This window comes from Phocoena sinus, chromosome 19 (assembly GCF_008692025.1).
Source record: "Phocoena sinus isolate mPhoSin1 chromosome 19, mPhoSin1.pri, whole genome shotgun sequence".
NCBI lineage: Eukaryota > Metazoa > Chordata > Mammalia > Artiodactyla > Phocoenidae > Phocoena > Phocoena sinus.
Window position 1 is genome coordinate 55296256 of NC_045781.1, and position 16744 is coordinate 55312999.

Here is a 16744-nt window from a genome sequence, read left to right on the forward strand (position 1 = left end):
CTGCTATTTTCCCACTATTCCTCTCTGGAACCAAGGGAACGGCCGCCCCCTCAAGGCTTCCTCCTCACAGGGAGCCTGGAGGTGCTTCCTGTGCTGTGTGTCGGGAAAGCAGTGTGTGAGACGGAAAGCTGGCAAGAGAGCCGCTCGCCTGCCCTTCGCAGCAGTCTGACTACCTGTCCACCCCTTTTATTCGTGTATAAACTGGGGCACTCAGGCTGCAGAGAGACAGTCCTACGTTGAACTCCTGGAACATCTCCTTGCTGAGGCTACGTGAGACGTGGGCCCAACACAAATTTTTACTCAGAAAGACTTGGACAAAGAAAAGTGAGATGAAAACCCAGCTAAGGAAGCAAGGCTCGGCTGGCAGCCTCCTCCTTGAGGGTGGTGGCCACTTTCCTGTCGCACACACCCTGCTCCCCTTCCTTTGAAAAGTCGTTTTCATAGGGGAAATGCTATCCAAATCATTCTGTCTACCTCGGGCTTTCCTCTTTTTTATTACAACAGGCTGTGACGCCTGAGAGGATAAAAAGTGTCAGCATTTTGACTCTGGGAAGATTGTCTCCTTTGCTAATCCGTGCATTAAATAAAGTGGAGGGGAGGCATTTGGAAGGTGAAATAGGTCTTCTTCCAGAGCTATTGAGCTGGGAGAATTTTCAGCTGGTGGATTGAGTTGCTAGAAATTCTTTCGAGGTGGTATTGAGTGGAATTATTTTTAAATTCTTCGGTGTGTTTTTAGCATTTCTCTTCTCTCTGGTCTTCTGGCAGTGATACTGAATAATCTCGCTTGCAGTGTTTGTTCCTCTTGTCCTGCTGCGTAACCTCACGGAGAGTGGGAAGGCGAGCTCTTAGATGCGGTGTGTTTTCCACTTTCAGGTCTGTGGTTTACCAGCAGAGTTCAAAAGAATCTGCCACCCTGCAGCCATTCTTCACGCTGCAGCTGGATATCCAGTCGGACAAGATACGCACCGTCCAGGATGCGTTGGAAAGCCTGGTGGCAAGAGAGTCTGTCCAGGGTTATACCACCAAAACCAAACAAGAGGTACGTTCACAGTTGGTCTTGGACCTTTATCCAGGGGCCCTCTGGGGTGGGCGAAAGAGCACAGACTCTGGAATGAGGAGAAGTGGGTTTCAGCTCTGCCTCTCAAATCGGTTGCTTACCTTTTTTTTTGGACTGAAAGCTTCCACATTCTGAGAATGAAATGGTTGAAATAGATGATCCTCCTAACTTCCCTTGGCTCTAAGTCATGAAACGCAGGTGGCGATCTTTGGGGCTATTTATTCTGAGCGGCGTTTCATCTGCCGGCCATCCAGTCATGGCACTGTAGAGTGAATACCATGTCTGACAAAGGCCGGCAGCTCATTCACATTCCTGACACCATAGAGCACAGTTTCATGAGATAGTTAGGATATAAAAGATGTTCTAATCTGGTTTGCATTTGATTGCAGATCTTCAAGGACGTTGAAAAATAGAAAGTAATTGTTCTGGTGCCTGTTACTCTTTGATTTGATCTGAGAAAAAGATAAAAGTCTTGAGTTTTTCAGTGTTCAGGAGTCAAGAGGAAGCATGTCAGCTCCGTCGAGAGAGGCGATAATTCTCCGCTCTCTGAGGGCTTGTTAGCTGCTGGCCGTCCAGATGAGCCAGTTAGGCCCGACTTCTCGTCCGCAGTAGAGCGTGCCTTCTCCGTTTTGTATCCTAGGTCGTGGCTGTGCATTCATAGAGGTGTGTTGGGGAGATGAATGTAGACTGGCTAGGGCAGTGCCTTTCTGAACACTTCAGAGTGTTCCTGTGAGGTCTGATTTCAGTAGCCGTATGTGATGGCTACAGGGTGAGCCAGCACGGCCCAGCGTAGGAAACCTGCCAGCACCTCGTGGGGCCAAGGGCCCTGCCCTTGCCTCGCAGCTCGGGCTCCATCCACGTGAAGAGGAGCAGAGGCGGGGTGTGGAGAGCTTCCGTCCGTCTGCTGTGGGTTGGTCAAGCCAACCTCTCGGGGCATCTGCAGAAGTTAGGCCTAGTTCTCCCCCATGTTTTCTAATTGCTTCTCGTGGACAATTTTGTTCAAAAAGTAAAAGTGGTAGGAGCCGGAAGAGAATCCCGGCAGTTTTTCCTTAGTGAAACGGTGGAACTTAACGGGAGAGAGAGAGTGGGTACTTGTTCTCGGGAGGCCGGGTCACGTACTGGCTGTGGGACTGTCCACCTGCTCGTCTGGGGCAGCCATGACTCCAGAGGTGGACTCGCCATCCTGGCCCCTCCCCACTGGAGCCACTGATCCTGCTGGGGAGGGGGGCACCCTTTCCGTGCGCTCCCAGGGGATATGTCTGTTTTCCTCGTTTGCCCCTGCTGCAGTTGAACTGCTGTTTGGGCAGAGGTGGGTGGGGCGTGATGACTGAGGCGGCGGTGGCTGTGGTTGTTGGCCCGGGGTCAGAGGAGGGTGAGGGAAAGGTGATGGATTCTAGGTGGCAGGTTTGCAGGAAGGAGTCACGGAAGAAGTGGCATCTCGGTGGAGCCTTGAAGACGGCAGAGAAGGCTGCTGGCCGTTCTCGCTCCATGGCTGTGGAAGCAGGTATCTGAGGAACGAGCTTGTACAGCGTGTCTGTGAAGAGCAAGTAACACATTTTCTGGAATGTGATTTTTTAATTTACTTTTCAAAGTACCTACTTGAATTTTATTAGGTTTTTAGGTCAAAAGTTGTTTTTCTGTGGGAACACAGGAAGATTGTGGGAAAATATGATTATACAAAATACTCGCTAAATAAAAAGGTCTGGGTTTGTTGGGTGTTAGAAAGTGTGGCTCAGTTTCTCTGGAAACCTGGAACGCTCAGTTGAGGATTTGAGATTAGCCCCTTAACGAACAGAATCGCGCGTCACTAGCACTGAGAAACCATCCCAGAGGTACTTTAGTCTGACTATCATTTTACAAGTGAGGAAGCTGGAGTCTTGCATCGTCATCGCTGGTTTTGACTGTGGAACTGGAGTCATGCTTTTCTTCATTCACAATTCTTGTTGGATGTGAGACGCTGGACTGCAGAGACTCAATGGGAATGTCGAGGTGATCGGGCCATTTCCATGCCTGGGACCTCAGTCTGGGTGGGAAGACAGGCCTGAAGGGGTCTTCAGCCCTAATACTAATAAACCAGGTGGCGGTGACCGCTAGGCTCGCTTCAGGTCCCTTCAGCCAGATACGCGTGTAGTCCTCTGAAAGCTTTCTGGGTGTTTATTATATGCCGCTGTCTTTCGGATTGTTACGTGGACAAGTATTTCTACCGAAAGTATTCTCCGTCTAAATACCGGAAGCATCAACACATTTGCAGATACAGAGAACAGTACATAAAGGGGTTAAGTTTGCTTGTGAAGATGCATTTTAATAAAAAGCAGCGTTCAGTAGACCGTGAAAGTTCATAAGGGGCATTTTGAATTGATGAAAGCGGAACTGTTATAAAACCAGTGGTTACACTAAATAGCTTTGGAGTTACCTAGAGCGTCTAATTCAAGAAACACATTGGCTTCAGCTTTATCAGTACTGTGAGAGTTATTAAAAAAATAAGTTAATACATATGTAATTCAAGGTATTACTAAGTTAGCTTCTAAATTTTTGTGCCAATTTAATGCCCTAGGACAAAGGTTCTTAACTTGGCTCGGGGACCTTTGGGACCCCCTGCAGTTGTGTCTGTAGGGATATATGCACTTTTCTAAGAGGAAGGTCAGTACCTCTCAAAAGATCCCATTCGATTCTCCAAAGACCCTGTGACTCAGGAAGCTTTGAGAAGCACTGCCCCGGAACATTTGAGTCTTGGAGCGAGAGGTGGGGTGGCGTCTGCCGCTCGGAGTAAGATGGCGTTTCCTGTGTGCTTTGTGTGTCTCAGGTTGAGATCAGTCGAAGGGTGACTCTGGAAAAGCTCCCTCCTGTCCTCGTGCTGCACCTGAAACGGTTTGTTTACGAGAAGACAGGTGGATGTCAGAAGCTTATCAAGAATATTGAATATCCTGTGGACTTGGAAATTAGTAAAGGTAACGACTGTAAGGCAAGAGCGTCTGTCTGTGATGACAGTCCTCTGGAATCAGCCAGCTTCTTGACGCCTCAGCGTTTCCTGTGTCATGTCAGGATTCAGAAGCTCTCTTTCGTGACTTTTTTTGTTTTAAATTTCTTGACTGTTAATAGACCTTTAGGTTAAAATTTCTCACTAAAATTGGCCTTTTAAAAATAAAGGGAAAAATAAACCATATGAAAGTATTACTAGGTGAGAAAAATACTGAATATAAAAAGTTTACGGGTCAGTGGTAGGAAATACTCTTCCTCATACTAGGGGTTCACAGCTATGTGGAGCAGCCTGCCTAACTGGGCTTTTTAGCGGGTGGGGAGTGTTTCCCGCGGGCCCCGGGGCTTCCCCTGCCCTCCGGCGGCAGGGACCCCGGCCTTAGAGCTGCAGCCCCAGCCCCGGGTCTCTCCGCCAGGTCTCCGGGACTCGGCAGCTTGGGCACATCGTGGTGAAAGCACTTAGTTGTCTTGCTAAAAGTGAGCTTGAAGGAAAACTTTCCAGGAAAGCTTCAGAATTTGTGAGAAATGTTCTGTGCAACAGTGAAGTTCGATCAGGAGCGTAACGAGCTAGAGGCGATGCTCAAAGTGTGCAGGGGGCCTGGAGAGTAGAAAAGAGCACATGGGCCGTCGTCCCTGGTCTCCTGGAGGAGCAAACTGCCGTCCTCCTCCCTCCTCCCTGCCCACGCTGCCCGGCACTGGGACCTGCCGGGCAGTGGGCCTGGGGTCACCATCGCTTCACCTGCACCCAGGCATGTTGCAATTCCTTTCCCCTAAGATTCGGACTCTGGCTCTCAGCCCTGTTCTCACGAGTTGCCACCTTCGGCTGATAGGTTTGCCTCCTGTGCCAGTTCATGGTCCGTTTGAGGACCAGAAAGGGGAAGAAACGCCAGCCGAAAATCATCTTACTGTTGATTGGAGTTTTGTGGTCTGACTCACGTGTACAACATTTTAAACCTTCGGCTTTCCAGGGCTGCTTTGCTTTTGTTTTTTTCTTTCCCATTTTTTAGAACATCTGCTTGTAAGGGGTTTCTAGCATGAGCTAGAGGCTCAGTATATGCCCCTGTCCTCTGATGGGTGGGTTCTGGTGACCTCCGTTACTACCCTGCAGCTGGTCTTCCTCGCTGCTCAGTTTTTATGCAAATGAGGGGATGGAGTTGTGTTTGGTCTCCCTGGTCCACTGGGTGGGTTAGTTGATTGGAGGCTGCTGTCTGCCCCTTTCTGGGAGCTCTGTGTGTCAGCGCTTTTATAGATTAAAGCTCTTGATATTTTGTTTTTCAGAACTGCTCTCTCCAGGGGTTAAAAATAAGAATTTTAAATGCCACAGAACCTATAGGCTATTTGCAGGTAAGTCAATTTGTACGACATTTTCCTGTGAAAGCAACGATGAAAAGGTTTATACCCTGCCACAATTTTGTTGTCATGCCCCTTAACGTAGAGAATAGATTATTGGTATCCCTGCGGACTTTATAAGTCCGGAAATCATTTGAAAATGTGCGTTTTACCTAAAATTTGGTGTGTTTGGAATTCGACAGGCTATTCTCTTGGCTCTAAAGCTCAGCCCAACGTGAGACGTCGTTTAACACGACTGTCTCTGTCTTGGAGCCAGAGGTGTGGGGTTGCCAGGCTGGGAACCCTCCCTGCCGCGGTCGTGGTGCCTGTAGGAGTGGGTGCTGAGGCGTGGCCCCAGCCAGGCTAGGGGAGCGCGGGCTCCTCAGCCGCCCACGACCTCCTGCCCCCCCACCCCCCAGGGCTCCCCGCCTCCTGTCCTTCCCTCCTCCTTTCTCTTTTACAGCCCGCGTCTTTTGCGCCTTTGAGGCCTTATGTGTCTTTGCAGAGTTGCTGGTCACAGCAGTTGTGTTTGCGCCCCTGGCCGTTTGTCTTAGAGTTTTCCAGCTGCTCTCCCACCGCTCCTCTTGTGTTGCCTTTGCGGAGCCTGTCTGTAGTGACTGCTGTTCATTGGCCCTCACACATTCATTGAGCCTTTTCACTGGATACTTTTTATGTAGTATCTCAGTTAGTCCTTACAGTGTCCTGGGAGGTATGTGGCACTATCCCCATTTTGTAAAAGGACAAACTGAAACTCGTGGAGGAACGTTGGCCGCTCTGTGCCCTTAAGTGGCAGAGCAGAGCTTCACGCTCCTGCCCTCGGTCCACCCCTGAGCTCTTGGGATGTTGGATTGGGCCCTGGGCGTTGGGTGGGTCGGGTGCCAGGTTAGAAGGTGTTGGGCCCGGTTGGCCCTTTCTTCCCACCAGGACCTGCTCCCTCCGACTCGCTCTTCTCCCCGGAGGTGGCTAATCACGGCCTCACGCTGGGACCTGGTGGGCAACACACTCCCGGCGTGTAGCCACCCTCCCCCTGACCTGCCTTGGGCTGGCAGCTCGGAGGCCTCTCTGTGGTCTTCCTCTGAGACCAGAGGGCCCCCAGGGTCCAGCCTGGCTCCCTGGGGTTTGGCACTGAGGTCCCAGGGTGATGACGTGTTTCTCCGAGTCTCCCTGCAGCCTCCCTGGGGTCCCTGTCAGGGCAAGGTGATGATCAAGGGCAGGGTTAGCAAGTCTTGTCTCCTGGTCAGGGGGCCCTGGTGTGAGTGCACCCCTACCCCTCCTGCCCGCCCCGGCCCGGGGCTTCTTCTGGAGTCGCTCTCGCCTGCACCCCTGAATCTGAGCCTTCTGATCTCAGAAATACGGTCACCGGATTGGTTGCAGTTTTCTGTAAACTGTGAGTAAAGAGGTGCTCTTAAAAATGGTTTGGATTGCGGGACAAAGAAAATCAGTTAATATAGTGCGTGAGCTTTTGGAAAACTCTCATTCTCAGCTCTGCTTCTGTGATGTGGGCTTGCCGGGCGTCTGTGACACATCACCATGTTAGGTACAGGTCTGCTGCTTGAGAAATCTGAATACGGGTAGAGCGCTTCTCTTCTAAATATTTAAAATGAAGTGTCTTAGAGGAAACGCAAATCAGTTAAACCCACAGGTCCTTTAAATCCTACTGACCTGGTCACTTTAAAAAACCAAAACCAAGTCTGGTAGGTCTTAGAGGTGAAAATCCAGGACAGACGCCCCACAGCTGGATTTGGGGTCAGAGGGACATGCTGGTGTCAGGGCTCCCCTTGCCCTGCGGCAGCCTCTCCATCTCTGTGACCTGCAGGACTCGATGCAGCCGTGAGCTGCTGCTCGTTCCGTTGCTGGTTTCCCACGTGATGGCCCAACAGTCTTGCTGTCCCTCAGTGACCAGTCGCGTTCGTCCCCGGCGGGTCAGGGCCTCAGTGTTCTCTGAGCCCCAGCAGAATGTCCTCTGCGCAGAGCCCGGCTCTGGGTGGATTTGGATGTCCCTGCAAGTGGGGGAGTGCGCTGACCTTCAGCCTATTTATTGCTGACATTTCGTACCAGATTGTGCCCCTCTCTCCAAGTGACTGTCCTTCATGCCACTCACGGCAATGCACAGCTCACCCTGGCCACACTGCAGCCCCCCTCCCCGGAATGTCACTGGAGGCTGTTTCCCTCACACAGGGTCAGGTCTGCTGCTGGCTGGGCCACCTCCCAGCCCCTTCTCTGCATAGAAGGGGGAGGATGTGCCCTTCCAGTGTCTTTAATACCTTTTCAGCATCTTCCGACAGTTACATTTGTTGTACACCTCTGACTGAGGCTTCCCGTTTGAATTACACAGTTTTAATGAACAAGTACATGACAGGTAACTGTTTCTGTTAAAACGTGGCAGTAGAGAAATTGGGAATTTTTTTTAAAAGAAAAAGAGAGCCATGACCGGTGTCTGCAGGGTGACTCAACAACTGCCCACTCAGCCCAGCTAACTGCGCTGGCGACCCTCCTGGGGCGGTGCTGTCCTTGTCACGGGTGACAGTCCACAGAAGACCTCAGATTGTTGTTTTTTTTCATGTAACGTAAGCATATTCTTACACCGCCAAATACTTTTAATCTGGTCTACGAAAAAATTCACCTTATCGTAATGTAATGCACTCAGCATTCCTTCTAGTGTGAATATAGGCTTTTCCATGTTTTCACTTTGTCCAAGATTCAGATACTCTGTTGAGAACAGTCTAGAAGTGGAATTGGCTGGATCAGGGCCTGATGTTTGGGCCTCGGTGTGCGTTCCCAGAGGGCCATTGGCTGATGGCTCTGCAGGGAGCGTCTCTGTGTCCTGCTTCCCAGGGGACTGTCTCCTGTATCAAGTCTTAAGGCGGCTGACGAGCCTGCCTACAGGGCTGACAGATGGGACGACCCCATTAGTTGACATTTCTTTTATAGTTTGTGAGGTATTGAGCATTTTAAATATGTTATTAAGATGTAGGTGTATGACTTTGTATTGTAAATTGTTGAACGGTTTTGAGTTGAAACAGCATTGCTTTGTATAATCCCACTTCTCTGTCCCACCTGCCTTGGTGCCAGGCCTTTCGTGGGACAGGCAGGTCTGTGGCGGGGGCAGGCGGGCACCTTAGGCGCTGGTGTGCGGAGCCGCTCTCACGGGCGCCCGGGCCCTCTCTTGCAGTGGTCTACCACCACGGCAGCAGCGCCACGGGCGGCCACTACACCACGGACGTCTTCCAGATCGGTCTCAATGGCTGGCTGCGCATCGACGACCAGACGGTCAAGGTGATTAACCAGTACCAGGTGGTGAAGCCCGCTGCCGAGCGCACAGCCTACCTCCTGTATTACCGCCGCGTGGACCTGCTGTAGCCGCCGCTGTGTGTGCCCGACGCTGCTTGTAGAGCACCGGCTCTCACCGACTCCCCTCCTCTCTTTAGTGGCTCTTTAGAGAGAAACTCTTTCTTCCTGTTGCAAAAATGGGCTAGAATGAAAGGAGACGCCTGGGGTTTGTGCACAACATAGTTTATGTTGACTTCTAACTTCCAAATCAAATTCATCTGGTTGAGACAGACTGTCGCTTGATTTAAGCAAATACACAAAAAACCACATTTCCGAAATAATGCCGATTCCTGAGTAAGAAGGGGAACTTGCATTTGATTCCCAGTCTAACTGCATAGTAGAATAAATCCTGCACCAGCAACAACACTTGTAAATTTGTGAAAATGAATTTTATCTTTCCTTAAAAAAATAAATTTTTTAATCCATCACACTTTCTTCCCTCACCCTTTAGTTTTTGATAAATGATAAAAATGAGCCAGTTATCAGAGAAGAAATAGTTCTTACTTTAAAAGATAAACAAACACATAAAATGAGTTGCTGGTTCCTAATAGGAAAAATACATTTTAATAATTGTGCGATGCGAAGCTGCTTACGTACACATTGCAGATCAAATATTTGGAGTTAAGATGTCAGTCACATAGATGGGTGATTGTAACTTTATTGCCATTAAAAGATTTCAAATTGCATTCATGCTTCTGTGTACACATAATGAAAAATGGGCAAAATGATGAAGATTGATAATTCCCTGCGTCTGCTGTCTAATTCTGCTGTCTGCTCTTCTACGATGCCGCGTCTCTAATTGTACACAGTTAGTGATAGCTAGGAGTATAAAGTTGTCGCCCATCAATAAAAATCACACAGTTGGTTTAAAGCTGCGTGTGTGGTGTTTCTTTGACGGCAAATGCCTTTTCCAGTAACCGGAGTCCAAGTGGGCAAGACTGGGCTGCTGGAATTAAAATAAGCCCTTGGGGAAGCCTGACGTGTTTGTGAAAGCTGACCCAAGCCCTCAGATGATTCTTGTTTACTATTTCCAAAGTTATTAACTCTAGTGATTTGGATAAATGAATTTTTTTAAATCTTCAAATAGCAGAAAAGAGGAGGTAAGCTCTCTCTCCATCGTTTTGTCCCCTGCATTGCCGAGTTCAAGGGGGGGACGGATGTGGGTCATGGCTGAGCATCCTTGTCATTGCCTGCTACCGAACATCCTACCTGCGCCTCAGATGCCACCTCCAGATGTGGAAAGGAAGCCTTTTGAGATGGAAGAGACGAAGAGAAGAGCCGTCATACACGTCAGGCCGCTCCCGGCAGCTCTTGTGCCCGTGGCGCCCTGGTTCCGAAGGCCCTGTGCAGGCCGCTCGCGGCAGTGTGCTGGGGTCCCCAGAGTAGCGGGTTTATGTGCTCCAAGCCTCTCCCCCAAGCTGTTCCTCTTACCGTCCACTGTTCCTAATTGTAGCCATGTGCCACTGCAGGTTCGGAGCTTAATTTTAAAATGACAGTACTGTATAGCATAGGGGACTACACTCAATATTGTGTAATAACCTAAAGGGAAAATGATCCGAAAAAGAATGTATACACATATATAACTGAATCACTGTGCTGTACACCTGAAACACAACATTGTAAGTCAACATACTTCAATAAATACATATTTGTATAAAAATTTAAGCAGTGCAGTTCTAACGTTGCCCCCTTGGCCCGCCTGCCCTCCTGTAACCCTACTCTGATTTGCTCAGCTACTTACATCATTAGCCTCTCATTAAAATAATGTACAATTCTTAGGGAACATGTGGACTTCGAAAGCTAAATTAACTTTGGGGGATGCAACCCACACCAGCAGTAGCCCAGCCACACGTGGAATAAGGAGCCTGTTCTGAAGCCCGGCGTTGAGTTCTGCGTTGTGATCCGTGAGCCAGGTCAGGTCCGATCTGTACAAGTGGCTTATCTGTCCTGAGTATGCAGCCTCCATAAGCGATGTCGGCTAAAGTGTCCCTGTGAGTCAGTGAATGCCCTGTCCAGAACAAGGCCTCTCTCGGGGATCTGTAACAAGAGCCCGGACATACAGTGCCGTTGTTGGTACGCCAGCCTGCTTCCAAGTGTTAGAACACATCTTGTGCATTTGGATGAGGCAATTTTCCCTCAGGTGTCGTTTGAGGGTGTCTACATAATCATTAAATTGCTAAGTTACATATTCTGTCAAGCCCAAAATATGTTGGAAACTGAGATACTAAGGCCTTCCTTTGGAAGGTCTTGTCTCTCTCAAAAGTGGTTAGAGATGAATTAAGTGCAGTGGGGCATCCAGTGTTTCGGGTGACCCTGTAACGTGTGGAGAGGTACTGCACGTTTTAAAATTTATTTTATTTTTGGCTGTGTTGGGTCTTCATTGCTGTATGTGGGCTTTCTCTAGTTGTGGTGAGCGGGGGTTACTCTTCGTTTCGGTGCACGGGCTACTCATCGCGGTGGCTTCTCTTGTTGCAGAGCACGAGCACGGGCTCTAGGCGCGCAGGCTTCAGTAGTTGTGGCACAGGGCTCAGTCGTTGTGGCTCGCGGGCTTAGTTGCTCCGTTTTATGTGGGATCTTCCCAGGCCAGAGATCGAACCCGTGTCCCCTGCATTGGCAGGTGGATTCTTGACCACCACGCCACCAGGCAAATCCTGCATTCACTGTTCAGGCTGCTGTCCCCTCTGGCACATCGGACTTTTAGTTTCAGCTGTCTGGTAGCCCTCAGATGGCTCCTCTGTTACCCTGTACGTGAGTGTGTTGTCTGAAAGAGCATGCATAATCCCACACCCCCTAACAGCTCCAGTTGTATTTATGACAGATAATAGCTTCCCAATTTTCCTGTGCTTAAGTGGGATCAGCATGCCTAGCTGCAGACGAAGAGCAAAGCTCAAAAAGGAGCCGAATATATAGCAAGGAGATGCTAGCCTGGAGTTCACGATTATCTGCATTTGGTCCCTGCAGTGATCGATTGGCCCTTGGATAGAAAACCCAATCATTCTAGCAAATCCAGTGCTTTCTAGGGTCCCCGGTGAATTGTGGGCCTATCCGTGTTGTTCTTGACATTTTGAGCTAAACGTTTAGTGTTTCCTGCTGCAATTTTTAGTATTTTTATAATTCCAAGACTATTTCGTTGGCTTTAGGGTCATTTACACTAAGAACTTGGCCCCTTAACCTTGGTGCTGGGGATACAAATTTAGTGTTTTTCCTTCATTAGCATTTGACATGTCTTTCTCAGTGGCTTTTAAACCACTGTGAATGCTAGGGTACCGTCAGAAGTACATCACAGGGAGATTTTTCTTTACTGTGTGAAATATTGCTAACAAGACTTGGAAGTTGTCTTACACGAAGAATGTGATCAGGTTTATCTGGTTGGTGTGTTGTTGGCCCCAAGCCAAGAAAGTGCACGTGCCTCTTTCAGAAGGAAAGAATGAGAGATGGGTTCCATTCAGAATGAAAAATGGCGGTCCTTCCATTGTCCTTTTTGTACAGCCATGTTCAGCTGCCCGGTGGCTCAGAGAAGCTGTTTCTTTAATTTTTCAGGGGGTCAGTCATGTAGTCATGGTCTAATGTGTGGGTCCCGCTAGTAGTAACTTTGTAATCATCAAATGCATCATTTTATGTCTGTTCCTTAGTGGAAATTTCTGGTGATTGTTCTCATAGGGTGCTTGTACTTGACCGGGCCGACTAGTTAGAAAGCTAAGATTGCAGTCAAAGTCAGTTGCTTTGGATTAACCAAGTAAACCTATGAGTTCAACGCTGCACAGCTCTCGGCTCACTTTGCAGGAGTCGGCGTCCTGCCAGCGTGGCCACTTCGCTCATGGTTCGTTAAGCTTCTCTTTGGAAGGGCTTAGTCCATCAAGAGAGACCAAAGACTTCTCTATTACTTCTCTGGCTCAAGAAGGAAAGATGCCTTGTCGACTGGCCCGGTGAGGGCAGTACCCATTACACCAATTTCCTGAGGATCAGTGGGCTTCGAAAACATTAGGAAAAAAATCTTAAGAGTTGAAAAAGTCTGACAAGGCCGTGTGTTAACAGCCTGCTCTACACCTAATGCTGTTTTTTCTTTTTAAAATCAATTGCAGCAGATTGCCAAGCAGGTGTGCTTTTTCCTCAGCAGACGTTTGCTCTTGCTTCCTAGGATTTTTTTTTTTAAATCTGTTATTATTCATCTTTTGGACTGACTGTTCCCATCTTACTTATACCTTTTGGAGACGAATGTATTTGTTTGAAAAATGAGATTCACTTTGTAGCTTGGCTTCACCCTGTGGTGATGTTCTTTCTCTTCAGAAGTAAATAAACAAACCAGTGAACGAACGCTTGGTCCCTTTTCTGATCTTTCACTCTCTTTTCTTACCTCCCCCTGCCCCCCACCCCTACAAGAGAGGGTATATCATCCTAGTTAGTGAGTGTGGGCTGCTTTTAGCAGATTTACACTGTAAATTTGTTTGCCAGTTGGGCTTCCCTTTTGTTTCTCAGACAGTCCGGTCATAATTAGGGATGACTTGCTAAGCTCTGATTTGCTGAGCACGGTAGCATTTTGTCAGGTGTCTTCTGTTGGAAACAGCTGGCAAGTAAGCTTTTAAATTTAGTGGGGTTTTCTAAATGTCCATCGACAGAGGAATGGATAAAGAAGATGTTATGTGTGTACACACACACACACACACACACAATGGAGTGTTACTCAGCCATAAAAAGGATGAAATAATGCCCTTTGCAGCAACATGGATGGACCCAGAGATGATCGTACTAAGTGAAGTAAGCCACGCAGAGAAAGACAAACACATATGATATCACTTATATGTGGACTCTAAAAAGGTGATACACATTAACTTACTTACAAAAGAGAAACAGACTCACAGACTTTGAAAACTTAAGGTTACCGAAGGAGAAGGTGGGGGGGGGGGGCGGGATAAATTAGGACTTCGAGATTAACATACACTACTATATATAAAATAGATAATCGAGAAGGACCTACCGTATAGCACAGGGAACTCTACTCAATATTCTGTAATAACCTATATGGGAACAGAATCTGAAAAAGAATGGATATATGTGTGTGTATATGTATACCTGAATCACTTTGCTGTACACCTGAAACAGACACGACATTGTAAATCAACTATATCCCAATATAAAATAAAAAGTAAATTTAAAAGAAATAGTGTTTTTTTCCTTTCAGTTAAGGGGAATGTACCTGATCCTAGCTGCCGCGCGATTTAGGAAGTGTTTTGACTCTAGGACTTCACATTGAGTGATACCGTCCAAGATATTTTCATCTTCATAAACTCCATTTCCTCCCAGATCCCATTTAAGTGCGTGCTCTTTGTCTTATCTATCATGTTATCTATCATGTGTTGGAAGTATTTATTGTTGGTTTTCTAACGAGTAAATATTAGGGTAGCTTTGTTCATTCTGTGGTAGCAATCCAGTCAGATGCATGTGTGCGATTGAAGGGTTCCCGATCCTTTCCTGAGAAACCCCATGTCCCTGTCGGCACGTTCAGGAATCGGGTAAACCTCAACCCCGTGGGGGTTTTTGGTCCTTTTTTGAAATTGCAGTTGGTTTTTGTTTTTCAAACATCTTCACCCATGTGGAGTGTTTTTGGTTTCAGCTGTCGGGCCCTCTGAGAGGCTTGCGCCGTGTTCGGGGTGGCCCTGGGATGCTGGGGTTGGGTCTGATGAACCTGACCTTGAGCTCATCTGTCCTCCAAAAAAAGCAGATCTCTTCATGCATTTTATGAGCATTTGGGGATTCTCTACGTAATTTAAGAAAAAAAATCCCTCTGCTTAAAAAAAAAAAAAAAAGATTGAAGGACTCTTACGTAAGCGTGGATTTCCTGCCGGATCTGAAAACTGACTCATCCTCGTTTATTCCCTGTTGTCAGCAGCGGGCTCAGCTCTGGACTCTTGATACCTGTGGGGTCGGATTCGCTTTGTGCTTATCTTATCACCTGCAGCTGAAAGCCGAGCACTTCTGTGCTCAGTGGAGAATCAGTCAGTGCCTCCTGGCCTTCTTGAGGACTCTCACCTTCACATCCGAGGCCAGCAAGGGGGTGATGCACTGATGTGAAATTTGTTCTGTGTTCGTAAACATGTGAATTAACTTTGCAGTGAGTAACATTCCCTTTCTAGGAAGATTTCTCCTGTTTCTTATGGCTGCAAACCCGCCCTGCTGCACTGGGACCACACCTCCCACTGCAAGACCACTGACTCCAGTGGAGCCCTCCACCGGGGGCGCTGCCGACGTGAGGCTCGTGACCTGGAGCAGATCCAGGGGTGTCGGGACCAGCGACTCACAGCAGTGTCCTCTGTGGTCACCCTTGGGGCGCTCCTGCTTGCCCCTCTCCCTTCTCCTCTCCGGACGGCATATTTTCTTCACGTGCTCATGATAGCTAAGAAGACGTGGGGCTTCCTACAGACCAGGCCCACTTCTGCTTTTAAATTACTTTTTAAATTTTATTTACTTTTGGCTGCATTGGGTCTTCGTTGCTGTGCAAGGGGTTTCTATAGTTGCGGCGAACAGGGGCTACTCTTTGTTGCGGTGCTTTTCATTGCGGTGGCTTCTTTTGTTGCAGGGCACAGGCTCTAGAGCGTAGGCTCAGTAGTTGTGGCGCACGGGCCTAGTTGCTCCGCGGCATGGGGGATCGTCCCCGACCAGGGCTCGGACCCGTGTCCCCTGCATTGGCAGGCGGATTCTCAACCACCGCGCCACCAGGGAAGCCCCAGGCCCACTTCTGAGCTCTTTCCAGGCACTTGGCCCTCTGACAGTCCCGGGCGGACTTTCTGCCTACACCGCGCAGCTGGGGAGTTGGCATCGGCTCAGAGTCTGCTCGGAGCCCCTGCACTGTGCTGTGTGCAGGCGCCCACCCCTCATCCCCGCGGCCTGCCCAGGTCAGTCCTGGCACGCGAGAGTAAACTAGGGTGGCCAGGAGAGGCTGATGATACAGCAGAGAAACAGAAGGGAAATCTGGATGAACTCTCAATGCTGTGGCATGAAAACAAAACAAAGTAGTGAAATGATTAAAAACAGGGGTGCGGAAGCACCCAGCCGGTGCTCCAAACTCTCCCTGTGCTAATCAGCCTGTGATCTTGGGGCAGTGGTCCAGTGTCTGAACTGGCTGGGGGTGGCACTGCCCCACGGGGTCAGGGACAGGGTTAGGCCAGGTAACAGGTGCGATCTCTAAGCAGAGCCTGGGGGCTCAGTGAGCCCTGCTCACCGATGTCCCTTCTGGCATCATCACAGGGCTTGGGGCCGGGCCTCATCTCTGGTAATTCACCTTTTGAATTTTCCATCTTCTTCCTGCCTCGACCTTTGGCCCTGCTTGCCTGTCCCCTCGTTTGAGTTCTGCTGTCCTGTCAGTTCTGGATGCTTCTGTTGAAGCCAGGCAGCTGGGCACTGTCTACACTGCCTGGTCAGGGCCCCCCAGGATAGGGAAATGTTTGCCACTGGCTGAGTTTCCACTAGAAAATAGTGTGAGTGTCTGGGTAGTGGGCGGCCTGTCACCAACTGACCCTGGTGCCCTCTGAATCGCTCAGTAGAAATGTTCATTCCTCTCTGTCTTCCTTTTATGCAGATGCCCACCCAGGACTAGCTGCACACACACACCCTGGAGTTTTCTGTTGCTGTTCTTCTTTACAGCTATCATGGGACTTTTTTTTTTTTTTTTTGCGGTACGCGGGCCTCTCACTGCTGTGGCCTCTCCCGTTGCGGGCCACAGGCTCCGGACGTGCAGACTCAGCGGCCACGGCTCACGGGCCCAGCCGCTCCGCGGCATGTGGGATCTTCCCGGACCGGGGCACGAACCCGCGTCCCCTGCATCGGCAGGTGGACTCCCAACCACTGCGCCACCAGGGAAGCCCTATCATGGGACTTTTTAAAGAAAAGTAAAATTCATCAGTGCACAGAATAAATGAACCAAAGACTGGTCCAACCTAAGATTTGCATCCAACCTAACGTTTGTTTTCAAAGAAATAAAGTTTAAAAGTTCAACTCGGGCTTCCCTGGTGGCGCAGTGGTTGAGAGTCCGCCTGCCGATGCAGGGGACACGGGTTC

At 49.0% G+C, this 16744-nt stretch overlaps 1 protein-coding gene across 5 annotated transcripts in view; it reads left to right on the forward strand.

The window, feature by feature from the left end:
• The window catches only part of USP10 (ubiquitin specific peptidase 10), an 88100-nt gene that overhangs the window by 58723 nt on the left and 12633 nt on the right, over positions 1–16744 (forward strand). For 2 of the 5 annotated variants that reach the window (XR_004346848.1, XM_032612446.1), the window contains exons 11-14: positions 874–1039; positions 3861–4005; positions 5312–5377; positions 8535–9563. Coding sequence is in view for 4 of the 5 variants with exons in the window: in XM_032612446.1 (XP_032468337.1) it covers positions 874–1039; positions 3861–4005; positions 5312–5377; positions 8535–8722 (565 nt within the window). In the remaining variant the exon portion in view is untranslated. Of the gene's footprint in view, positions 1–873; positions 1040–3860; positions 4006–5311; positions 5378–8534; positions 9564–16744 lie in introns of those variants that run through there. The other 3 variants (XM_032612447.1, XM_032612448.1, XM_032612449.1) reach the window with 3 other exon arrangements.